The sequence below is a fragment of the Dromaius novaehollandiae genome, chromosome 17 (assembly GCF_036370855.1).
Source record: "Dromaius novaehollandiae isolate bDroNov1 chromosome 17, bDroNov1.hap1, whole genome shotgun sequence".
Taxonomy (NCBI): Eukaryota; Metazoa; Chordata; class Aves; order Casuariiformes; family Dromaiidae; genus Dromaius; species Dromaius novaehollandiae.
The window spans coordinates 6,790,091-6,816,640 of record NC_088114.1 but is presented as its reverse complement, the minus strand read 5'-3'; the positions used below and the strand labels follow the sequence as shown (position 1 = coordinate 6,816,640).

General features: G+C 37.0%; 1 protein-coding gene across 2 annotated transcripts in view; it reads left to right on the top strand.

Annotated features, from left to right (window-relative positions):
- RIMBP2 (RIMS binding protein 2) overlaps positions 1 to 26,550 on the top strand; it is a 159,771-nt gene that overhangs the window by 99,256 nt on the left and 33,965 nt on the right. For both annotated transcript variants that reach the window (XM_026095312.2, XM_026095310.2), the window contains 6 exons: positions 2,922 to 2,972; positions 10,463 to 10,667; positions 16,391 to 16,542; positions 19,433 to 19,509; positions 20,786 to 20,895; positions 21,868 to 22,677. In XM_026095312.2, coding sequence (XP_025951097.1) covers positions 2,922 to 2,972; positions 10,463 to 10,667; positions 16,391 to 16,542; positions 19,433 to 19,509; positions 20,786 to 20,895; positions 21,868 to 22,677 — 1,405 coding nt within the window. The remainder of the gene's footprint in view (positions 1 to 2,921; positions 2,973 to 10,462; positions 10,668 to 16,390; positions 16,543 to 19,432; positions 19,510 to 20,785; positions 20,896 to 21,867; positions 22,678 to 26,550) is intronic.

Here is a 26,550-nt window from a genome sequence, read left to right as displayed (position 1 = left end):
ATTCTGTCTAGAAATGTGGCTAGATATAGTTTTGCCCTAACCATAAAGTTTCACTTGAACAAATGAAATCTTCTAGTTTATTTTCTGTAAGCCTTTTAAAATTAAGCTATCTTGGGATATTTCAAAATGCTATTTCTTATTATATTCAACTGCCATCACTGAACTTCTGTGTAAATTTTGGACTTTAATTTCTTGGCAAAGCATTACTGTTCATCAAAGAAACCTACAGCTTTTTGTCTTGTTCATTTTTATTACATGCTTCTAAATCCAAGTTATGTGGGTTTCTTTGTTACAGATTGGCAATTGGAGGCCAAGCTCTCTAATACTACTTTTTCCAGTTGTTTTTGCTAAGCTTTAGCAAGATAGGCTTTTTAGAGCACCAGAGAGGTTTTGTATTTGGTATTTTACTGAATGTAACTGGCTTGGTGTCTGAAGCAAGTGATTAAATTCTTGTCAGTGGATCCAAATAGTATGGAGTACAAGAACATGCATTACTAAGAAGCATTTAAGAAATAATTCATCCTTCTTTCCAATTTCCTTCATTAGCCTGAAACATTCCTCCTAGGACTTTGTGCAGATATTCATTTTTGCCCTGAAACACCCAATTCGTTATGTGATTACGTTGGTATTGTGTCTTTTTTAATTATTATTGCCTTCCATGATGAAGATCTGCGATAACTGAAATGATCATGCTACCCATTGCATCTCGAGAAAATCTACATGTATTATTCATTCTAGATACCTCTCAAAAAGAAGAAAGGCCTCTTTTCTAGTTTTGATTTTCAGCCCTTTCAAGCTCAGATTCTTTTCTATTCTGTCAAGTCACAGCAGGATCCCAGCTTGGTTGAGATGCCTGGTTTCTTCTGTAATACTGTTACTGCAGTAATAACCTTAGAATGAAGACCAGGTTAGTACCCTGTATGGGTAGAAGGGGGAAAGCACTCAACATATTAAAACATTTCAGGGGATGTCTATATCGTGTGCTGTTCTGTCTTGTAGAGATACCAAGCTAGCTCATATACCTGCAGTAGTCTAGGCATGGTAGTAGAGATGTGCACTGAGACTAATTTATCATGCTTCTAGACTCTAGACTGCTGATATCCAGAACATCACCTTTCAATGTTACAATGCAGTGTATGTTGTCAGAAAAGTCATTTAAATATATCAGTTACCTAGGTAACTGTAATACTCTGCTTCTATCAGTAAACAGGAATTACTGGCTCACATTTCATCCTGAGCTGACTGCCCAGTGTGCCTAATAAATGTGTGTTAATATTTTTTTCCTTTTTTATTAGATTTTTCTAATTACTTGAAAAGGGGCTATGAAATGAAGCTGGTATCTTTAGGCAATAACGCAATGGCATTCTGCAGTATATCTCGTTACCATCATAAAGTTGCTGATGAACCACAGTAATGTGCACTTTAAAACAAGGCCAGTAACTGCTCCAGTCTGATGCATTTGCTGTCCCATTTCGATATACTAAATAAAAATCGTTCTGCACATGCGTATCTCCCCATCAGATTGTTCAGATTTTCACCCTAAAAAGAAGAACATAATACTGTTCAGCCAGGTTTTGTGTCAGTAGGGAATCAGATAAAGGTGTTTTTTCCTTTCCTCCAAGAAAGTTTTAATACAAGACAGTTCAATGAAAAAGAGAGATAGCTATTGATGCAGCTTTCCTAATCGTTTATCAGGAGCTCATATTCTGGGTAGATTTTATTAAACTTGTAATGATGGATAACACAAGGGTTTCTATTATCTGTCATCATATGTTTGCCAATGCTTCTGGAGCCAGTATTTTATCAGGTGCTAGCGAAAAGACTTATTACTGTAGTACGGGAAGAAATACGGCTGTGCTTGCAGGGCCAAAAGAGACTTTATTATCATACAGGATGAGAATGTATAGTTTGAGTACAGGCTTTCTGTTGTGACTACGGCCTGTCCCAGCTCCCATTCAAGCCAATCACTGAGTAGGTTAGCCATTACAGATGAGGAAAGTGAAGTTTAAATAACTCTGTTAGTGGTGTCGTGGGAGTCTCTGGCCCCTTAAACTGGGAAGTTTACAGCATGTTGCTCTCTGTTGAACTGGAGGGTTTGTAAGATTTCTTTGATGAGGAATGTGCAGAATATGGTCCTTGAGGTATAGCAGTAGGGAGCTAAGAGGGATAGTTGATGCATCACACTGCTATCAGCTTGACAGTTGCTTTGTTAATGTTAGTTTTGATCATCTTGAGCAAGCTTCAATAAAGGAGATAGTGCAAACTTAAAGGGAAATGAAGTAATACAAAGTTACGGTATGCTAGTTTTTTGTGTTTTTAAGGCTTAGACTTTTCCTGACCAGACTCTGGTAACTGAATTTCTGAGATGCATAAAATACTCTTTCTGCTCTGATTGATCCCATCTTTTCCTCTTTGGCTCAGTTGAATCGAACCCTAAATGTTGTACTCCTGTTTACATTACGCAACCTATCTTCCAGGGTTTTGCAAGCTATTTATTTAGATAATAGATACTGTTGCTGAGTCTAAGGACTGAGTTGCTTTCTCCTAACAGGTATGGTGGGCTTCTACTCTGTGAATCTTCTGCAGTATAAATTAACAAAAATAAAGAGCTTATTTTTCACTTTCAATTTAGAGGGTTTCAGAGTTACTTAGGGTGTGTTCTTGCAGCGTGTGGAACATGCTTGTTTTGTGCAACAAAATACTGAAGCAATTAAACTTCAGAGAGATTCTATCTATCTATATCACTACCTTATTTTGATGTCTTGAAACCAAAGTGTTTTACTGTATTGATGAATCCAGCCCTCGAAGACTGTAATTGGCTTTGGTTTGAGTATACAGTATGCTGCTTTATGTGATATGAGAACACTATATATGGCATGACTAACTGATTTTTTCTTTTCTTTTTAAATTATAAAAACAAGGCTCAGGTTGAAGCTAAGAAGGAACATGAAGGAGCAGTTCAGTTGCTAGAGGTAAGAAGATATTCTGTGTGTTACCTGTGGTTATGGAGGTTCCATTGTGAATGTGGTATCATGACAGTATAATCACTTTTGATAGATTCAATTAATATGCAAGCAAATATTTTTTTTAACTTCTAATGTAATTACATCTTTTAAAGTTTGCAGTTATGACTGCATTGAACTGGGGTGTTGGAAGCAGCATTTGTGTACCTCAGTTTCTGTTTGTATAAAATGAAACTTTTGATACCATTTGTTGTACAATACTATCAGATGTGTAAAAGGGAAGTGATTTTTTTCATGAGAATTATTATAGTTTAGGCTGCAAATACTGATCAGTTACCCAAGGTTCCTTATTAAGTATTGTCTAGTAAACATAAAGCAACATGTAAAATAAAGAGATGAGATTTTTCATCTTGAAGAGAGAATTAAATTGGCTACTTTGAGATACCTTAAAAAGGTCCTAGTAGACAGAAAACATTGGAGCACTTGTTACTGGAAAACTAGATCTTTTCCAGGAATCCTGAACTGGTTATTCAAAATAAAAGGGCACCAAAAATATATTCTGATTTTTAATGAGAATCACAGAGTAGTCATGGTTGGAAGGGACCTTTGGCCATCTGGTCCAACTGCCAACTCAAAGCAAGGCCCATTTCAAAATTACAGGCTGCTCAAGGCTTTGTCCGGTCCATTTTTAAATATCTCCAGGAATGGAGATAAGACAGCCTCCATGGGCAACCTGAGTTTCTGAGCAGCCTCATTGTGAAGAATATTATTCTTGCATCCTGTTAGATTTTTCCTGATGCAACCCGTGCCTATTGCTGTATACCACCAGAAATGGCGCTTTTTTTTATGTCTTCCAGCTATGCTGCAATGTGTTTTTAGAATTTTCCAGTGATTTTGTTGCTTTAGATAAATAAATAGTTAAATAAATTTTTGAGAGGTGTTTCAGATAATCTGATTTACTAGTTTTTAAAGCACTAATTACCTGCCCATACTGGCTAAGGCAACATCATCCATAAAAACAGAGAAAAAAATCATAATAGTTTCATGGGTAGTTGCTCATAGCAATTACGACCTTGGCACGGGGCATTTCCTGGTGTTAATTAGTGGTTGTGTTTATTGACCTTACATCACATTTCCAACCTTCCTTCAAAATCATGATTAATCCTAAGGGAAAAATCTAGTAATTTAGTCTTTTGTGCTTAAGGATACACAATGCCTTGTTTCTTGTATACAAATGACATGAAGAATAGAAGCAAGTTCTTACTACCATTTAAAAGCCATGAGCTTTGCTGTCAGTTTTAGTTGGAATAGGGCAAGGTTTGCAAAACCTGTTTTCCTTAGGCTGAAGTTTCACCGTTTTAAAACCAGGACCTTTATAATAATGGAACCTTTATAATGGATACATACAGTTAAATACTGTATGCAACCACATGAAAAAGTCAAAGAAAATTACAGTAAATTAATACACTCGAATATCTGCCTGGTGTTCACAAAATCTTTTATTCCCTTCCCAGTCTGCTCTTTAGAAATGCAGACTGACACACAGTGTTGTGCAAGATAGGACAAATGACAACCACATGTAGAGGAAATTAGGAGTCCTGTAAGGAGGTTCCTAAAGCAAGCAGTTCTCCTCCATTATTTCAAAACCAGGCTCTACAGATTTTAAGTTCCAGTCGTATAATCTGATGCACTCGGAGGAGGTAAAGTGTCAGAAAATAAACACACCAGAAAATAGCATGCTAATTGCATCCAGATTTCCTTTTGTTCTTTTTATTTTCACTTTTATTTCATGCATAATAAATTTTCACTGATAAATACCAAACTGTTTTTTTTGCCCGAGGAAAAAAAATCACATTAAATAGTTATTAATTCATAACATAACATATCATAAAGAACATGCAATATCATGGATTGGCTATAGCAAGCGCCTTCTCAATATTTCTCTTAGAAATACGTTTTTAACAGAAGATAATTTCTAGTCTTTTTCCTTTTTTGCAGTAGGTTCTGTCTGTATACTTATCTGGTCATGCATTGATGGAAGATGATCTTTCTGGTGCATTGATCACCTGTAAAAAAAATTATTTTTTGATTACTTGCATCTATGAAAGTTACAGGAAGTCTTTTACTCATACGCTTTCAGTATTATCATATATATTAAGTTTGTTTTGCCTTTAAGAATGTAAGATAATTATTTAATACCTGGTGCAAAGTATATGATGCAAGAAAATACAAGTAGAAACAAAGCAGTGATTATTTACCCCTCTAAAGCTAATGTAAATTCCTGTTTAACTGATTTGTCTGCTTCTTCTGATTTGCATAACCCCATCAAAGTTTTTTAAGCTTTTGCCTTTTATTGCCATAAGCTTATTAATTTTTAGTATTTTGTTTTTTTAATCTGCCTTTTGTGATTCAAAATCAGCAGCAGTATTTATTTCTGAAACATTCTATACTGGGTTTGCGTTAATGCATGTTTCTACACTTATTAACTGTTTCAGTGTTTTTTGCTTTGAAATGTTAAAAAAGTGTTCAAAACTGTTTTTATTTCTTTGTTTGTTTCACATCTCTTTGTTTACTGTGTCTTGTTTGGAATTTATTGCTTTGCACTTCATCCAGAACACCTTGGACAGCATGCAGGTATTTTAGGGCATAAATTCTCCTTTCTCTGTCCTGAATCCTGCTCCTTTCACTTTAAAATGTGTATGATAGTCCTGCCCTACCTCGCATGGAACGCGTGCTAGAACCATTGTTATGCAAGCATGCTTGGCCCTCATTAGCTTAATACCGAACCACCAAAATCGGAAACTTTTTCTACAAAGGATTAGTCTTGAAATACAGCATGATTTATTGACAACTTGGATACATTCTTATAAGCATGCCCGGTGAGAATGGTTCAATAGTTTATTCAAGACTGTAGCTTTCAGACTGTGGATTTTGTCTGAATTCAGATTGTTTTTTTGCTAATATAAAGATAATTTTACATGATATATTCACCTGAGGTTGATATATTGAGCCACCTACTGAAAGCCATTGCTGCTGCATACACAGTTAAACTGTGAAATGATAACCTGGTAGCCAAATATGTGAGCTAATAATTAGTCTGAATTCAGGCTGTCCACCTGGAAAGCTGCTCATCATCTTATGTGTCCTGTGTGAACAGTATCTGTGTTGTAACAGATCGTCTGCTTCATTTTAGATTTAAGAAGCTGTTTTAGAAACAGCACTGTATATTGTATGAGAAACTTGGCAAGTCCTGAGTGAAATACTGTCACTATGGTATGCAGCAGAGAATGTCTTTTCATAAAACTACTACTATCAGTAGATCCAGTTTTAGAGGGATTTGGTAGACTTGGAGCTTTTGTGCCATCATTATTAGGATAGTCTGTATGGGCAGAGCCGTGATACGGAATAAAAGCATAGCAAAAAAAGCAAGAGCATAAGCACATGCCTGCCTCCTCAGGGACATGTATGCACACGTGCTCAAATAGCCTGTCAGAAGCAGGGCCCTCACACAGGATCATGTTGTAATCCACCACTATTAATGGACACCATCAATCTGTGGCACATGTAATTAAACTCCTAAATGACCCAAAATAGACTCTTCTAGTGTTAGCTGGATAGTGAAATAACCTGTACAGCGATTTGCCAGGTTTGCCAGGTCTGTAACAGGGGAAAAATATTTCTAGATCTCAAATAAATTTTGTCTGTTAGGTTTTGGTACTGGCACTGTCAGATATGTAGTACCTTATATTAAGCATAGAAGGAGTAAAATTGTAAATACAGAGCTCTTTGAAGATGAAAAGTATTATAGAAAGAACTAATTGCTTTTTTATTGTAACGTGCTCTGCTACCGCTGCTTACTTCAGGATTTCAGCAGAACTGAAATCAGAGATTTAGATTTATGATACTTCAGTTGCCAGTAATTCAGTACCTAGGAAAACCGTAGATGTAACAAATTGTTTATCCATAGGAAGAAATACAATCAATAAGCTTAAATTGTAGGGATATTCTGTAGTCCTTATTTCCCAAATAAATTAGATTTTCATGGTAAGTTTGTGAAGTGAATATCAGAGTAACTTTTTCTCCCTGATTAGAAAAAAATTCTGTCTCGTGGTTCTACCTTCATTCCTTCACCTATTATTTTTGTTTTGATCGGAGTCTGGTGTGACTGTGACACACTATGACATTAGTGGCAATGTCTTACAGCAAAGAATAGACAGCTAGACCCTTCAACCAAACCAATTAGTCTTTCTCACAGTTCTTACACAGAAATTGGGAAGTGACAAGAATCTGTAAGGAAAAGGTGAAGTCATTGATTGTCTTTCTGGGGAATAATCTGTTGCATTTTTCAGGAAGGGTTGGTGTTTCTTCTTAGCGGTGGTACAATTATGATCATCTATATATTTTTGTGTGTTGCTGCAGCACTATTTGGATATTACAGTATTTGATCAGTATCAGAGGAAACATTCCTGTCTTAAATTTCCCAGGTTTTTTTCAAGCAGCAGTAGAAGATCCTCTGTTTTCATTAAAATTTCAGTAAAATTTAACATTTAGCAGCTTCTACGAAGACATTATTTAGTTTTAAAAGGGCAAGGGACTTAGATTAAAATCAGATCATTGTAAATCAAATCCACAAAGCTTTTTGGTATACATCAAAAACTAGTAAATAACATCAAGCATAAAGCAGCTATCTTCTATTAGAATGCTACTGAAATCTATATTTGTTTGTTTTATTAACATATAAATACTACTCTGTTTAAAGCCCACTTAGTATCTCTCATGAGCAGTCATTTTTGCATAAATCTTTTTTTATAAGGCCCATTTAAAATTTTAACATTAAATACGTGACATGAGCAGAGTGCATCAGCTACTTAGCTGTGTTTAAGTGCTGACTCACAAATCACGAGTGTTCAGTCATGTCTACTCAAATAATTTTCTGGAAGTCTGCTTTGATTTTTTTAGATCTTATTTTGTAACGGGAAATTTTTCCTGTTCAGAAAGTCCATGCCACTCCAAAGTCCTGATAACAAGTTTTAAATGGGATTTTGGTAGTACATGGATATTCTGTTGGTTTTCTACAGTGAGGTGATTCTGGCTGTTACATACTAACAGTGAAGCAAACAGTTGTCTGAAGTCAGGAAAAAAGGATGGGCCTGGGGATGCCTCCTGTCAGTACTATTGTGGATCTCATGGTAATTTTTCCTTTAAATAGTATCAGCCTTGTGGTCACTTCTAAGCCACAACCTTCATTAAAAAAAGCAGTAAAGCATTTTTTTTTCCAGGCTTCATACTGTCAGAGCTTGAAAATAGATGCTCAAAGGAAAAGTCAAATAAGGCAAATACTGAAATGCAAATACATTGTAAATAATAAATAAATAATTTTTCAATAATATTTTTAAGCCAGTCTTATCTTTTTGTTGCAGTTTAGATCATCATGTTTTTATTTTTTATTTCATGCTAGTTTCCACAACTGCATATGGAAATGTCAGTTTATATTCTCACAGAGCTGAACAGTGTCATCCTAAAATTTTGCTTTGGAAAGACAGGATGTAGAAATGACTTTAACTGCTTTGTCTATTTAATGTTCTTTTAAAATTGTACATAGGTGCCTTATTCATGAGCAAAGTGACAAGTGGCAAAGGCTCACATTCCGGTCATTCTGGTTGCCTAAAGCAACAGTGAGAAGATAAAAGACAAAACAAAAGCATTTAATCTTTGTGTAACTCCCACAATGTCTCTCCATCTTGTTATATTTGGTTTCATAATCAGTCAGATAGATACAGTGAGACTTCTTTACCAGAACTAAATTAATTTGTTGAATGAATAGGAGGAAATTATATCCTAAGAATTCACTGTAGCTTTAAAAATATATTTATTACAAAAAGGAATAAACAATGCCACCTTCTGTAGCAGGAAATTTGCATTTTTGTGTTCTTCTGAGGGCTGCACAGGGCGTTCATTTATCTTTAGTTGTGTTCAGATCCGTGTATTGGTCTTCAGCAGTTTTCCTCATATGAGCTGAGAAAATTTTGCTCTTTCAAGAAAAAAAAAAACCCTTCAGTACAGCTGAATGAATCTAATTGATATCCAGCCTTCCTTTGTTAACACAGCTGTTTAACCAGGCATATGCTATAAAAGGAGTTTTAATGAGGGAAAGGGATGTTTGCTCATGATAAAGCATCAGATTAGGAAATAATGCATCAGCTTTTCACATAGGGAGCCTATTACTGCCTCTATTGAGCTACTTCTGCTAGCAATGCTTGGGTCACATCACATGAGGCACGAGTGCTCCCAGGGCTTGAAATGGTGGAGTCTGTCTCTGGCACATTTCCAGAGCGCAGACGAACTGTTTTCCCTTACATGAAGATCAGACCTCACAAATGAAAATCTCAGGAGCTCTGCTAATCCTTCAAGTCTTTGCAACAGGTGTTAATATGTGCTTTCCTAACCTTCAGGGCACTCAGAATTTCTGTTTTTTTCTCTTCAGCAACTTTTGACAGTGAATGCAAACAGATATTCAAGCTGTTTGTAAATGCAGATTTAAGTGTAAATATATTACATTGAAAACATCAATTTATCCTTACTATAGCTGGTACAATAAATATATGATTTGGATAAAATAGAAGGTACTATATTCATTTTCCTGCCTTAGTGGCTTTGCCTCTGCTACACATTATTTTGAGTGAAGGTCATACAAGAAATCCTGCATTCTTATCTTCTTTGTTAATTGTCTCAGCCAGGGAAACTTTCCTTTCCATCACCTCATCCAGTTTTTTCACTTCAAGAAATCATAAATTGTACACAGGCAAATTTCCCAGGTCAGCACAGAAACTTATCTTTTAACTTCTGTTTTGTTAAAACCTGATGCCTCAAAATTCAAACAGAAATGTTTGCCAGTTGTGGTATTTTTGTACTTCTTGCAAGCTTACAAACAGTTTCCTCTTGGCTGGTGTTTAGATTACTTCTATATGGTTTGGCATCTATAGTAAGGAGTATTATTTTTGAAAGAGACTTCAGCCAGTAGCTAGACCCACTGCGTGAACCACTGCATTTTGTTGCTTTTTAGTATTTAAATGTTAATCTAGCAATTCAGGAAGCTGCAGCTTAATAGCTGAGGATGGGCAAACCTTAGAAACCTATCTGTAATTTAGAGAAAGCTGAAAAAGCACACAAAAGTGACGTTCAGATGTGGGTAGAACTCACAGACCTGTAGCTTCTGTTTGCAGGTGTTCTTGGCAGTGATGTTCTTAGCACTGTCAGAAAACATGATGAGGAATTTCCACTTTGGAAATTGGGGAATATTTACCTCAATATTGCAGAGCTACTGAAAGGTTTTGTTCTAAATATGGGTTAGAATTTAGGGAGAGAAAAACATGGTCGTGGGCCTGTTTATCCCAACTAGTTTGCCTATCCCTGCTTTCTGGTACTTTAAGAAAATCTGACGCAATCATAGATCCCTCTGATCTCAGTCAAAGTGTCTGTCTTTTGTCTTGCTTGTGCAGGCCAAGGTCCGAGAGCTAGAGGAGAAATGCCGGACGCAGAGCGAACAATTTAACCTCTTGTCCAAAGAACTGGAGAAGTTTCGGCAGCAGGCTGGGAAGATTGACCTCCTGAGCAGCAACTCGGTGGCATCCTCAGATATCCCTGGTTCTCCTAGTAAATCTCTATCCCAGTTAATGAATGGAATAGCCACTTCTATAGGCAAAGGTAAGAAATAACATTTTATTTGTAGGAGTCCGTTCTCCTTTCAGATTTTGAGATGTGATGCAATGATGTAAATATAGTTTGACTGTGTAAATGTGAGGATAGAATTTGGTCCTGATCCTGTTTTGTGACTTGTCGCAAATTTCACAGTATTTCTTATGATTTCATTGAGATTGTTCCAGCTTTATTCAGATAGGTTGTTGGCTGTGGTGATGATAAGCCTGTTCAGTGTTAAAATAAGGTATTCATTGTGTAAATACCTATACCTGTTGAAAGTGTAATGAGTCTCTACATTCACAGGCTTTGTTGGAAAGTCTTTATTGTTTCAGCTGCAGCAGTTGGTCCGCTAACTTGTTGAAGTAAGTTTGTAGGGAAAGAAAGAGTAGAGTCATCCAGGCTGCATTAGTTATCGTATAAAAGAAACTTGTAGTTAGAGCTGGGGAGAAAATGGGAAAACTGAATGAATTATTTTGACAAATATGAAAATGTTTTTGTGTTAGTTGCATTTTTTTCAGCAGTTTTTTCAGCACTTCTCCATAAAAACTTGACAGAAAAAAATCTAAAAAATATTTTGAGAGTGGCAGACACTGTCCACACAAACACTAATTCTATCACAGATGGATTTGGGTTGAAAAGGAGCTTCATGGAATATATTTTAACAGATTTACTTATGGATAAGATCTATTGGCATTTACTAAAATGTGCAAAGGTGTGTTTAAATTTTTAACTGTGTTTAAATTAGTTTTTGAACATTTTAATTATTAGTATTTAAAAAATGGAGAAGGCTACTCTGAAAATGTTATTGATTTGAGTTTTAAAAGAAACAAAGATTGTAACATCAGAAAAGTAAAATTTATTTACATCCGTATTGGTTTTCCTGTGCTTATAGTGCTTAATATGTTCGTCTCAGTGTGTGTTTTTCCAAGATCTGTGCTGAACTTTTGCCAGGTCGTCTCCTGTTGCCAAAGGCAACTGCTCCTGCTAAGTATACAAGTTTGTTAACGGTTCATTATGCATGAGAAATTTTCAAAGATCAAGGCAATATATTGGTCGAGAGGTCAGCTGAGGACTCTCAAACTCTCATGTAATTCCCTTGTTAGATTGTGTATAACTACATTATTATCAACACTGAGGAGTGTGCTTATAGGCATGTCATACTTAGCTCGGTATGATCTGTGCTAGAATGATTGAACTAGATAGAATGCTACCTGATCTGCAAAGGAAGATTCATAGTTGTCTATTAGGTAATTTCTGCTGCTTAGAGATTCCCCCAAAATTGTTTTAGAATAAATATTAAGCAGAAATGGAGAAATTAAGTAGTCCTGAATTTTTTAAATTTCATCTTACTAAGCTTCTAGAAAAATTCTGAGGTGTAGGGCTTAGAAATCACAAATCATTTCCCTATCACTGCAGATGAGCAGTTATTTTCAATGAAGGGTGTTAAATGCGATGTGAAACCAAGTCGAAAGGAACCAAGATGACATCCTTCTTTCATTTCACTTCAGTGACTTTGTACTTGGTATGGTTTGGGTTTTTAAGCACAAAATTCGAGGTGCCTGCAGTCTCATCCATTGTGGTGCATAATAGTTTGTAGGCTTTTCGGAAGCTGCAACTGTCTTACCAAAGTGCATTAAATGGAGAATTCAGAAGACGTTACATGGAAGAGGTAAGAAATTAGTAGAAATTTCCTTAATAACAACAGGATTAGCTGCTCATTTCTCTAAGGACGGGATTTTCAAAACAACAACTAATTTTAAGGGAAAAATAATTAGGAATTGAAATCTGCTTTAGGCAGCTTGTGAAGGTGCAGTCTCCATCCCCGGAATTTATCTCAATAGGCCCCAATCTTCAAATGAAGAACAACTAAGCTTTCTGAGGTCCTGAGTCAAACTCTCCAAGCTGCCTAATATTTATTCTTTAAATACTAATGGAAACAGCTTTTAATAAAACCTCCAAAATGTATCAAAAACCTCCAAGAAGTCTTTGACTAAAAACACTTAAAATGCAGCAAGGTCTGTACTGAAGTCATTTAAAGGCCTTGCTCTGTAAAACTGTTCTCATAATCTATTGATACTTATGCTACTTAGAATTCAGGGCCTGCAGCACTGGTGTATAAACATCAGAAATCCTTGGACAATGCTCGTACTCAGTATGAATGCACTGATAACAATAAAATAATGTTTAAGCAAGTGGGCAGGATTTTAAATTATTGAAATCAACCGTTTCACAGTAATGATGGTAATGCTACAGCAAGTTCTTCAAACCAGAAATGTAATTATTTTTATTATGTGTGAGGAAGAAAGAACACAAGGACAGCTTTCAAAGCAAAGCAAATGACGGAAATGAGATCAGTTTATGACCAGCTGCTTTGCCTTAATTTGTGATGTTTGAATGTATCAGGAAATGAAATAAACCTAGCCAGAATAGATTAGAGTGTAAGAAGTTCACTCTAAATATATAATAATGTCACAACCAGATACAGAAACCTTTGAGATTTATTATATATCAGATAAAGGGAGCATTTAAATGGTCTTTCTAGATAATTTAGGTAGTCCATAATGAATCAATAGTACCATAAATAAAATGGAGGGTCTAATTGAACTTAAGTATGGTCAGCTTTAATTCTGCCTCAGACATCTAAATTAAATAGTCTGGAACTCTTCCTTGTCTCTTTCCTTAAAAGGGTGTTCTTCAGGCTTCATTAACAGACTAGCTGTCAATCATGGCAAAACAAAGGAAATTTTTTTATTTTTAACTTGTAGTGTTTTCCAGAGTGCAACTATGAAAGGAAAGCTATCTGTTTTTCTTAGTTTCCAGTGGGTTAACAAATTTTAGAACATTCTTAATAGCACAGGTTCCACCATATTCTTCATATTCTCCATATTCATACGTTGTTCAAGTTCAGCGAAATCAGTGAAATTGCATTGGATGAAGACGAGAACTTAGTTTGAATTTGTTTCCTACTTTGATGGTAAAAGTAGGCTAGTTTTCAAATGCAGCTGTGGCTGCATTTTCAAATGCAGCATATGGTTGTACTCATCAATTCATAATCCACAAAAGTAGATATCCTTTACAGAACTGATCAAAAGATTTCAGAGATTAAGGAGATATCAGAAGGAATGCACTGCATGCGTAGTGAATCTCAGTTTAGCTTTTTGCTAAGGCATTTCTTGATAATTGATATGTTTATATATTTTTAATCCAACTGTGGCTCTACATAGGTAGAGTCAGCATGAATTTACACCCATTCTTTAAATATCCTTTGACCTTTTAAAAAAGTCTGCTGTGCAGAGTCCATGGAAATTAAGTGCTAACACTCTATGATATATATGGTTCGTCCAAGGTCTGTTCTTTCCAATTTATTGCAGATACAAGAATACTTCAGAACTGCAGTAATTTTGTAAGCTGCTTCAAGAAGTAGGTTCCATTGTGGTCCCAGATAAAAGCAGTCCTGCAAGAGCCTTAGAGGATCAGATTCTGTTATTTCCCAGACTTTTCCGTAAAGAGACTGGAGTTGACAGCACCTGGTGCAGCACTTATCAAAGCAAGGAAGAGATATTACATTGCACAAGTAGCCAAATAAACAGAGAAACAGAGGACACCGAAGGAGGCAGTAAATCCAGTTAGGTAAACAGATCCATTTTGCCCAGCTGAATTTGGGACAGAAGCTTTATTTTTCACATACAGAGCTAGATATGAATATAGACTTACTGAGATAGGAAGTGAGGTATGTAAGTGGGCTGTATCTCCTTATTAGCACCATCTAGAACCATACAAGTGTCCAGCACATGATGTAAGTACAACTACTGCATAGTCTGTTCCCTAGATAGTGTCTATGAAGGACCCAAGGTAACTATTCTGCTCCCTGTTTTACAGGTGGAAATAATAAGGTAGCTGAATATTTTCCCATGTCTTGCTATTCCTGGAGTTTGTTCTTAATAGTATGTGTTCCTGGCCTGGTCATCATCCTGTATACTATGCAAAGCAAGGAGTAGATAGTCCAAGAATCTTTCTCCACATTTTGTATCTAGTGTAACTAATTTAATGACAAAGCCTGAAAAGTCCAGGAGGCATGAGACCCAACAGCAGTTTCCTTTGAATGAATAATCACAGTTGGACCAATTATTTATAGACTTGGCGCTGACAGGCTGGTATGGCAAGCACATTAACAGCAAACAGAAGGAGCTAAATTGGCTAAAGGTTTCTGAACAGGGATGACTTTTCCGTTATATATGTGAGAAAGATTCCAAGAATACAAAATGCGCCCTTTTCCAGTCTGGGGATTGCTGCAAGCAAGGCTGGTTGTAATTAATCTTTTGTATGATGACTTGTATGTTTCCCTGCTGTCAATGTGCTTAAGCCGTCTTGCTGTAAATTACAGTGATGCAGAGAAAATTAATCCTGTTGGAGCAAGGAGCACGCCAGAAAACCCTCTGATGATGTGTTTTGGAACTCATTCTCCCCTGCAGTGCAAATAAAGCGATTCCAGTGATGATTCCTGGTGACGTGTATCTGGGAAGCTTGTACTTCCAGACTCCTGGCAGAACTGGCAGGGAAGGGAATGCTGAACCTACACATATTGAGGGTCTGAAAAATTAGAGCATGGACTCATTATGTTAAAGAGAGAGAGAGGAGAAGGCGCCCTGGATATGTGATTGTGTCAGCAATGCCCTATACTGTGTGCTTTGCTATACTGCTGCTACTGCACATATAATTAGGCGCAATTTACAGTCTCCTGCTTGTTTCTATGTGTCTTGAGGACTAACCGAAGAATGAAAGGGAAAAAATGTAAGGTATTTTATATACCACTTTTATTAGTCTCTCCTGCAACCTTAATGAGGTTCTTCTTTTTACTTGCTTCCCCTCACCGTGAGGCCTGGTTTCCACTGGAGTTGATAGATTAGAGGGTGTAGCCTCTTGCAAGGTTGCCTCCTTAGACCCTCAAAAGGTGTCATATGAGCTATCTTTTCCTTTCTGTTTTTAAGTGCTTATAAAAAAAATCAATAAAAATATTCAAACAAAGGTATTTCTGGAGTTTTTTTTATTTTTCATAGTCTGTCTCCTGTTTTTCTAGAAACCTGAGAGATGGCACGGTGATCAGATTATGCATTTTAGTACTGGTGTTAGTGAGGAGCTCTTACTAAATGTGAAGAAGGTGGTCTTGGGATTTACTACTCTGCAACAAAGCAAACCACCTCCCTTCGTTTCAAAATGAACGTCCTGCCAACTAAATTACCAGCATTTTAGTCACTTTCTCAGAAGATAAGTGCGCAAGTTGATACTATCTTCCAGTAGATGCCAGATTTTCAGGAAGCGAGAAATAGAAGGGCTCCAACAGCACCTCTTCAGTGCTGTTCAAATAAGTGGGCATGTTAAACAGCACATGAAATAACTTCTCAAAAGATGTTAGTTAGGGTGCTCAGAACACGGGTGGACTTTTTACATTGCAGGAAACTAACTTTGTTTTTGTTTTGGGGGTTTTTTTGCATTAAAATGCCTTTGCTTTCTACATGATATTCCATTACCTATTTTTGACCTGTGTAACCTACAGACAAGCTGGGAAATAGTAGGGTTAGCTACTTTCATGCTCTCCAGTTTATCTACCTTAGTTTTTTTCAAGAAGATCTCTAACAGGAGGAGAAAATAACTCATTTCTTGGTATTAGTTGGCAGAGTTTCTAACTGATAGCAGTCATTTGTTCTTGTATATATTTTGTTCACTGCCAGGTCATGAAAGCCCTTCTGGAAGTCGTTGTGTGATTTCAGAGTTTATACGACCCCTGCAGATATCTGGAGACAAACCAGAACAATTGTCTGTCAAACCTACGTTCCTGTCCAAGTCAAGATCTGGTAGCCCAAGATGCAGATTTGATTCAGACGTGAGTCTTAAGTTTGTTACTGGAAATGTGTGTTATGGGGCTAGGACTTCTCTTCTCCAGGGGACTGGTAAAGGGAGATCCACCTGCTTTTATTAAGTCAGGAGGTGGAATGTCCACATTTTCTTAGACATCTTGGCAGCACGATCAGTGGGAATGTAACTGAGATTTTCAGTAGTTACGCAGCATGAAAAATGGATGTGTGAGATCGTCAAGCTTCTATGAAAATCTCAGCCCTTGATAATGCATTTGAAGAGTTCTATACTGTGTGAAGAGGTGAAAGTCAGCACTTTTGTCTGTGTCTGTTTTGGTGTATGTCTATGTTATGTTGTATTTTGTTTTTATTATTATTATATCTACCAAAAGGTGTCACTTTGATACAGCCTGGGCAACTGGAAGAGCAATTCCATGCAGTGCCCTGTCCAGGCAGGTATGCTCTAGGTTTGAGAAGTGGCTCATTCTGCAGGACTTGTTGTTTGCCTGGTTTTCATGATGTGTGAACCTTCTCACTGCAATTAGACTGATACCACCTGCTAAAAGCAGTTTCCAGCACACTCTTCTACACTGATTTTGAGCCTGTAACCTGGAAGTGAAAGTTACAGGATGTTAGCACCAAACTCTTACATCGTTCAACTTTCCACCTTGTATTTATCTGTACTTTTGAAAGGTTCTGTTTTTCCTAGGTACCCAGTAGAATTCTAGTAGAAAGCCACTGGAAACCTCAGAGGACCATTACAAAGGTGCCATAACAAGTCAGTTGTTGATATTTAGGACAAATGTTAAATATAAGAAAGTACAGGAAACGTTTTTAAAGTTTTTGTAGAAGGATATTATTTTCTATTAAATACTGTAAGCCTGTTCTATATGGGCAAACAGCGATGAGGAAGTAGTCTTTAAATTACACCCCTCACCCATATAAAATACAGTCCTGAACCCCATTCTTACTCTTTATAGAAGTAAGTAAACTGCAACTGTGTGTATATCTCTAGCTAATTTATATTCATTGCTACTGAACCTTTGAAAGATGTCCACAAGATTTGTCCATAAATAAATATATACGTATTGTTCGCAACATGGGAATATTCACTGCTTTTTGAAGAGGCCGCCAAAAAAGCAGCCCGGAGTAATCCAACTAGAAAAGGCAGCAAAGCAACGAGGTTTAGGGAAGCAGAACTAACAGCAAGGAACAGGAGAAGTGCATGTCAAATTTAATTCCTTTTTTCTATTATTTTTCAGTTATCTCTCACTGAGAATGTCAAGCCCTCTTTTGCCAGATTGTTCCTTGTGTCCCTTCTTGAGTGTAATTATGTGATACATACTTACATAATTCAAGCTCACAGGAGTTCAGCTCCATTCTTTTTTAGAGGTATCCAGGACCCAGGGGGAGAGTGTATGAATGAAATCATAAGGAAATAGTCTTTAAAATCTGAAAATGGGGCTCAATGCTGTGAAGTGTGAAATAAAAAATAATATTCTGCAAAAATATTGCTGCAATTTTCCTGATTGTTACTAGCAACAAAGGCCTCTGGAGCTGTTATTATTGGGTTAGTTGTGAGCATTGCTACATGCCCTTAAAGACATCAGGAGGATAACCATTGAAAAGCCTACTTACATCCCCAAAGGATACACAGAGGGAGATTATCCGTTAGCTGATTCTTCCTGTCCTCCTGTTCCATCCTGGGAACCAAGCAGGGACCATTTTAAACCTGGAAGTTGTGGTTCAGTCTTCACTCTTCCATTCCAATATTCACTTGTCCATTTTTAGACAATTTATCTATTTGATCCCACTTCAAACCTAATATTTCTACCTTAATTAAAGTTCTCTCAAGCTCAGGGAAAAAGTTGTTCATTTTTCGTTAAAGAGCTCATAGCAAACTATAAAATCAGTGGAGAGAAAAAGCACATCTGTGACTTTAAAAACTCTACCAAGCTCAGAGCATGAGAGAATTACTATTTTACCAGAGAGATATCTAGTGCAGGGCTAAAATAAGGTAGTCTGTGTTGATTCAGCACCACAGTTTAATCTCCAGGTTCTCTAGAACAGACTTGCAATTAAATAAATGTGTAGCTTTGAAGAACTCTATTGAAATATGATGATAATTTCAGAGGGACTGTGTTGTTTCTTTCAGTTACAAGGTGGCATTCAGACGATGCTGCTGCTGTGGATTGGATTGGCAAAGGGGTATATTTTATCTGATACTCATTGTCTGCAAGTGTGTGGAAGCTGACACTTGTTGCAGCTCGAAAATTTAGCATTTGTCTAAAGTACTTAGTCACTGATATTTGGGTACTACTGTTGTTTTTTGATTAAAATTTTAGGGTACCATTAGAGGCTAGCTGTGTAATCATGTGGCTGTACTAAGCCCAGAAACACTAGGCATATCACTTATAATAGGTCAGCTTGGAGTAACTGACTTTACTATACGGTAACAGAGACTTTATTAAAAGCTGGGTCAGGAGGGTGAAGTGCTCAGTGAGGCTGGTATGGTTAAGTCATGCCTATCTCTTTAGTCAGCATCATGAAAGGGAGTGGTATGGTTGACAACACATCCCCTTCAGCTATGACCACTGCCGAAATGATGAGGCACCAATATTCAGATGGGTCAATTTTGGAAGCTTTTGAGAAAAGCCCACATTCAGAATCAGACACACAGTCTTAATCTATAGCAAGAGATCAGGCCATTAGCTCAATTTCTTTGCAGTGTTAGAATCTAATTTGCAATTCCTTTTTGGCCTAAACGTTTCTAAATGAAATTAATCAATTCTGTTCCATGTCACAATTTCATCTTTTTTTTTTTTTTAATGTTGCATGTTCTGTGTCTGATTTACATCACCTGTCAGGATAACAGTGTATGCATCTTTTTGAAATCCCATTGTCTCTTTTTCTGTACAGATGGATAATGATCGGAATTCCAATACCTCAAAGCAGAGATATTCTGGGAAAGTCCATCTTTGCATTGCCCGTTATAGGTAACATAAACAGCTCATTACATACGTAATATGTATTTGTAATATTCAACATTTTGTTTCACTTTTATTCATGCAGACAGAAATCAAGTGTGGTGTTCATGGAAGTCTTCTGTTCAGATATAGTTTATACCATTTTTATGTGACTGAGGCCTGTATAATGTTTATATTACCTTACTAATGTTGACTATACATAGGAGAGCTTTTAGGGAAGAGAATATGTGTGCATTTAAATCAGCTTGCAGACTGCAAAACTACTTGCAAGACTATAGCATGGTAGGTGGGCATTGTTTTCTTTAAATGCAAGTGAGGTCAGAGTCATTAAGATCTATGCAATTCTTGGCAAAAGGATTTTTATACAACTAACTAAATAAACAGCACAAAGTGTCTGTGTGTTTATTTACAAAAGAGGTACAAACATACCCCAAAGTTCTTGGAGTCTGTCAAGATAGCAGTCGTCCCCAGGGACATTTGCATGCTGAGGATAACTGTATCCTTAATCTGCAATCATCAGTAACTCTGCTGTTTTATACGTTTCAAATTGGTTTTAAACAGATTCTGATATTCACGTAAGCTCCCTGAGATTGCCTGAGTGAGCAGTAATACACTGCTTGTGCCAACTTAGGGTTAGACACCATGAATTAAATGACTTGTCAGCCTCCTGTCGAGTTCTGTTTTCTACCATGCCTTATAGCAAGGAATGATTATCTGTCTCTAGTTACCAACAGGATGCAGTCATTCACAGTCTGGCAAGAATATGGATTTAATTACTTTTTAAGAAGTTTAGTGTATGTCTAGCTTTTTTTTAGTCATAACTTACTGCTTTTGTCTCTATTTAACTTGTCTCTGCTGAAGTTTATTAACTTGTGTAAAAATCTGCCATATAAAAATGTGGACTCTCTTTTCACACCTGCAAGTGAAATTTTTGTAATTCTTTTTAAAATATGAAGGTTTCTGCCAGTAGTGTATTCAGAGAGTGTATTCAGAGACCTAAGTGAGAGATTCATGAGTAAATTATTTGGAGAAGGATATGGTTTTAAGTTTATAGCACTTAAGTGAATAGGTTGTGTTTTGTGGCAGCCTGTTGCAATCCAGTTACAGTTCATAGTACTCATTAACTCACCTAGGCATCTCTCAAAATACATATTTCAAAAGGTAAGCAAAAAGCCTGGAGTTAACCTTCCTATGCAGAATTGTACAGCTTCTTTTTTTCATTAGTGTTCAGTTGTGTGGGGGTTGTAAGTGAACACGCATGTTTTCCATCTGTGCTCCATTGCAGTTACAACCCTTTTGATGGACCAAATGAAAATCCAGAAGCGGAGCTCCCCCTTACAGCAGGAAAATACCTTTATGTGTATGGAGATATGGACGAAGATGGCTTTTATGAAGGTATTTTTTTGAATCTGTAAATACATGCTAATTGATGCAGATTCAAATAATTTCATCTGTCAAACACACTCTCAGTGCTTTCCTTCATCTACTACCAAATCAGTTGCTAAAATTACCCCTATCATATTTGTGTTGATTACCAGAATTTCTGCACCAGCAAAGCTGCTCCTTGCAGGCATAGCTGATTATAAGACATTTTAAATTGTCAGCTTTTCCTACTTGCAAGATTTAAGTTAACAAGGAAGCTTACTGACAATTACGGACTTTGCCTCAGTGTTTCTTTACTTTCCTGAGCTGTGAATGCAACGTATGTATAATTTTCACCTATATCTGCTTCCTTATCTTGTCCACTTATTGCAAGGCATTGACATAAAATCACACTGGAGCTAAGAAACGTTTAGTGCTTTCAGGCAAGTTGATTAATAGCACCAAAGTTGCTGTTTACTCTACAGACCTTTTTATTCTAAAATCACCCTTTACAACTTCATTTTCATAGCTTCATTTTTCCATTGGTGTTCTGTAATTCAAGGACAAGTCACTTACACTTTGATCTTCACTGGTAATTAGCCACCTGATTCAGTGGTGGCCTGCAACTTTTTTTCTGATATCAAGGACCATTGTTTGTTTATAGCAATGGTGCAAAGTGAGTTTAAACAAAATGACACAAACCAACAGTCTAAGCAAGGAGGGGAAGAATTCTGCTTTTTGTTAACCCCTTCTTCAACAGGCACTGTGCAGTGCAGCTTAAATGCGGTTTATGGCTATGGTAAAATATGGTTTACTTTTAAATAGAATTGTAATCCATACATAGATTTAATTCTTCTTAACTGAATTAAACTGATCCATTTCATCTTATTTGATGTACTTCTTCATTTCAACATACTAGATGATAGTATTTCTCAGAAAACACTTAAGTCAGCAATGAAAGAAGTCTGTTCTTTCAAGGATGTTAATGACAGTTTTTCTCACCAGGGGAACTTCTAGATGGACAAAGAGGACTAGTCCCTTCAAATTTTGTGGATTTTGTTCAAGACAATGAGACCCGTTTGTCAAGCACTCTAAGCAGTGAACAAGATCAGAATTTCATCAATCATTCGGGTCCTACTTTGGAAGGAGATCTCCTAGAGATAAGTCCACCAAGTCACATGGACTCTAGTGTAATCAGCAATGGCGCAGGGACTCTGGATGTGAATATAGATGAAATTGGAGAAGACATTGTGCCTTATCCTAGAAAAATCACCCTTATTAAACAGTTAGCCAAAAGTGTCATTGTGGGCTGGGAGCCACCAGTAGTGCCACCTGGATGGGGAACCATTAGCAGCTACAATGTGCTGGTTGACAAAGAAGTACGAATGAACATAGCCTTGGGAAGCAGAACTAAAGCTCTTATAGAGAAGCTTAACATTTCTGCCTGTACATACCGAATATCAATTCAGAGCATTACAAACAAGGGTAACTCAGATGAACTGCAGTGCACTTTGTTAGTTGGGAAGGATGTCATTGTAGCCCCCTCTAATCTTAAAGTGGAGAACATAACCCAGATTTCTGCTGAGCTGTCCTGGCTCCCTACAAATAGTAATTACAGTCATGTGATTTTTCTTAATGAAGAAGAATTTGACATTGTCAAGGCTGCTAGCTACAAGTACCATTTTTTTAATTTGAAGCCCAATATGGCCTACAAGGTGAAGGTTATGGCAAAGCCCCATCAGATGCCCTGGCAGCTTCCCCTGGAACAACGAGAGAAAAAGGAAGCCTTTGTGGAATTTTCTACGTTGCCAGCAGGTTTGTTTATTTTTCTCCCTACCCCAAAACTCCACAATTCGGTTTCTCTGAAGATTCTAGATATGGCGACCTAACTGTTAGCTTTATGCTATAGTCCCTGTCACATTCATGAACAAGCTGAGGATTATTAGATTGCTTTATGACATAATTCATCCCTGTCCTGCATTGTTCTCTTCCTTCTACCTGGGTAAGGACTGAAACATTTGGGGGAGGTAAACTAGGGAGAGCCATGCTTATCATCATGGTGGGTCACATGCTGTAAGACATGTGCTTTATAATTCCATTTGTTTTTAATTCATCCAGTTGTTGTTCTGGTAGTAGTTTGTTTTCTTCGTCATGACCAGCATTGAAAAAAGTACACTTAATTATTACTTCTGGCATGTTACTTGTGTGTCTCAAAGCACTTTTTACATGGACGATCCAGGCTCCTTCTATAATGAAAAGCAACATAGACAGCATAGAGGATCGCACAGAGATTTAGAGGATGCACATGCCTTTTGACTGTGAGACACTAGTCACAGGTACAGTCTGAATTTATAAAGATGACAAACTGGTCATGTGTTGAAAATTCAGGTTATTTTGTCCCACCTTGCTTTTCCATTATGAATGTTTGACAAGTATTACCAGTCTTATCCCAATATTTAAAAATACCAAAGTAATTTTGGAAACTAGAGCTGAAATAATGTATAGTGCTTTTAAAGGATAGTCTCATAATTTGTGGGACGTATGATGCAATCAGCAGTACTTGAGAAGTTTGAAGAACACCCCTTATATATTCATCTAACCAAGGCCAAGTAGAAAACTCCTTATATATATTCAGACTTTCAGAGCACCAAATGCCTCGAAAGAGAGGCGCTGAAGTACAAGTGACTCCTGCTGGGTGAAATTTCAATAGCATGGACTGTGCTATGCCTTCTTTGACTCCTTGCTGGGATTCGATTCCAGCAAAGTATCAGGAATTAGTTCTGGTCTGTTCCTCAGTTTGCAGGACTTTTATATAAGGAGACATGCAGGGCAGTAACACTAGGTGAGTAGAGAGGGAATTAAGCTTGTATGTCTTCTGCTTTTGATGCCATTGATTTATAGCCTCAGTAAAAATGTCCCAAGCTTAGGCATTTACTCTTTTCCCTTAAATCATTTCAGCAGGATAAGCGGTATTGCTTCTATAGCATCTGCTAAGAGTGGGGCATTTTAAATCTCTGTATATGTTCTGTGGGAGCCAGGTGATGCTGCCTAGGTGGTGGTTTGAATTTATTAGCTGTCTTGCTGCTTTGTTGTTTGGGAAAGGCCTTTAGAGTAAGGTTTTCAGGCCAGACATGTAACACACTGTATCTCCCACTAGTTGCTGAAATGTGTTAAAGCAATGAATGAGCCATCCTCTGCTGAGGAGCCAATATGCAACAAAGCCTCTGCTTTTAGATCCAGAGATCCCAGAATCTTCCCCACTACTTTGTTTCCCGATGGGCATTTTTATGAAAGCACATCAACTTCTCACTGTGTTATAGCAAAGGAAAATAGCAATTGTTGAAGAGATTAGAGATTGATGCTTATATTTCAAATGTCATTGAAACAAAGGGAAAAATATGCCCATGAAATCTAAGTCAGCGATAGGGGTTGTTATTATAGTGTGTCATATTTTTCTCTTGCAAATATTATTGTCTCTGAGTAATCACATACCTCTTCTTCCAAACTACCGTTAAAAAAAGAGAAAGAAAATAGAAAGAAAAAGTGTCTTTAATATGGGTAATCTTTTATATATACTGATCTTCTCTTTGCAATTAATCTACATCGTAAGGGATGCATTTCAAAGATGATTTTAGAAGATGCTGAGAAAGCAATAAAGATTATCTGTGTGAAGGTTATCTTCCATTATTGTGCTTCTCTAGGAAGATGCATGGGAGTGAGTGGTATCACATAAGCATTCAGTTGTGGTGAATGTCAGTTTTAGTAACCAAGGTAGCATGAAGTGCAACATAAATGGCTATGGGCAGTTGTTAAAGTTTGTACTGACATTTTTCTAAGGGCTTCACAAGTGTTTACAAATGGGTACATGTGCTTACTTTCTTTGAAGGTGAGAAGCTCTGCTCCTTACTGGTGGGCTCAGTGATGTCTTTGCCTTATGGGAAAGGATACTATCAGCTGCTTATACTAAAAAGGGAATGGGGAGGGGAGGTCAGTGAATATTTTAAAGTTTTCACACGGTAGCAATTCCAAGTTTTTTTGGGAATGCATTAAGCAAAAATGAACTTGAGATAACTGCTTGCTTTTGAAAGCTGGAGAGAGCAGTTGAATGAAAAGTACAGGACAATTAGAGGTCACTTCCTTTTTCTCTTTGCATAAGTGTATGATGTGTTTTGCATGATTCATGCTTGAAAACACGCTGCTTTCTATCGGACCAAAGCTGAGTGATGGCTCTTCAGCTGATGAGTGGTTAAACTTCTGTTTTTGATTCATCAAAATATCACTGTTGCTTAAGTTAAAAAAGGGGAGGCAGTTCTCTTTTAGGTGCTCAGATCTAAAAATAGACATAAGTACATACAGGATCAGGACCAATGAGACGTAATGTTTTTTGAGCTAATTTAAGGCATTGATTCATGAAGACCAAACTGTAACTGAATTCCAAAACAAACTACATGTTTGTGTTGATAACAAAGGCAATCAAGAGGTAGAACACTTCATGACAGGAAAAGCAGAAACCATACTAAGTCTTGTGCGTTAAAGTTTACTAAACTGATATCTGTTGCAGCCTATGAAGGTGGAGATAGACTACAGGGGAACTATTTATTTTGCACGGAATAGAGGAGGTTGCCTTTTTCACTGAAGCAGCAGATGAATATAATTCTTAGACACAAGATACTGGACTAGATGTGATACATTATTTCTTGTAAGCTGAAGAGCTCTGCTGGATTGGCGCTCCTGGCTCTCCTAAAATAAACTTGATGGGGAAGCTGAAATTGAATCCTAAATTAACATACATGCCTTGGACAAGAATAGTATTAGGTCAGTTTACATGCTTTGGCCCTGCAAGTCAAAAATATGCTATAGGTGGAAGGGATGGTATAGGCAAAAATGTAATGTTCTGCCTGTAGTGTCCTGAACATGATCAGAATTGTGTTTCAGTGCCCTCTACAGGATGAAACTCAGCGACAGCAAACTACAGATACGTGTTGAGAGTTTGCCAGAATATCCCAAGGCTGAGGCTTGTGTGATATTTACAGTTGTATCATACTTTGTCCAGTAGCAGTGAATGCACACAGTTGTAATATTTATAGCTTTTTGTGTCTCAGTAGATGAACAGAAATTGTTTGTGCTAAGTTCACTGGCAAAAACAAATTCACAGCAGCCAAGGTTTGTCTTCTCTCAGCTATTACCCAGAGATAGCCATAGCTGACCCCTGCTTCTGAAATGTTTTAGCATGATACACTTCTCAGTGTTTGACTGTTAAATTAAGACAAAGGGATGCTTGAAATATACGTGAACTAATAATCTCTAAGATACTTCTACTTTGGGTTTCTGTCCAAAGTGGAGCTATTTATAGTAGGATAATAATGACTTTTAATTAAAGATATACTTGGTGTGCTGTTATGCTCATGTACTGTAAATGCCTTAAAAGGCTAGTAGGTTTAATTTTTTCTGCAGTGCAGAGAAGAGATTTTGAGTCTGATTGTCCTGTATACCAATATGCTACTGACTAAAGTTTCCAGTCCTTTTGCACTGTCAGATAAATCAAAAGAATGCACTGTGCATATGGCTCAGCTGTATACACCAAAAAGTCACTTGCAGCAGTTTTCCATTAACATAGTGCCACTCCTTGGCACTTTTCTCACCACATTTTTCTGTTAAAGTCTCCTGCATTCAGAGTAAATAGCAGTT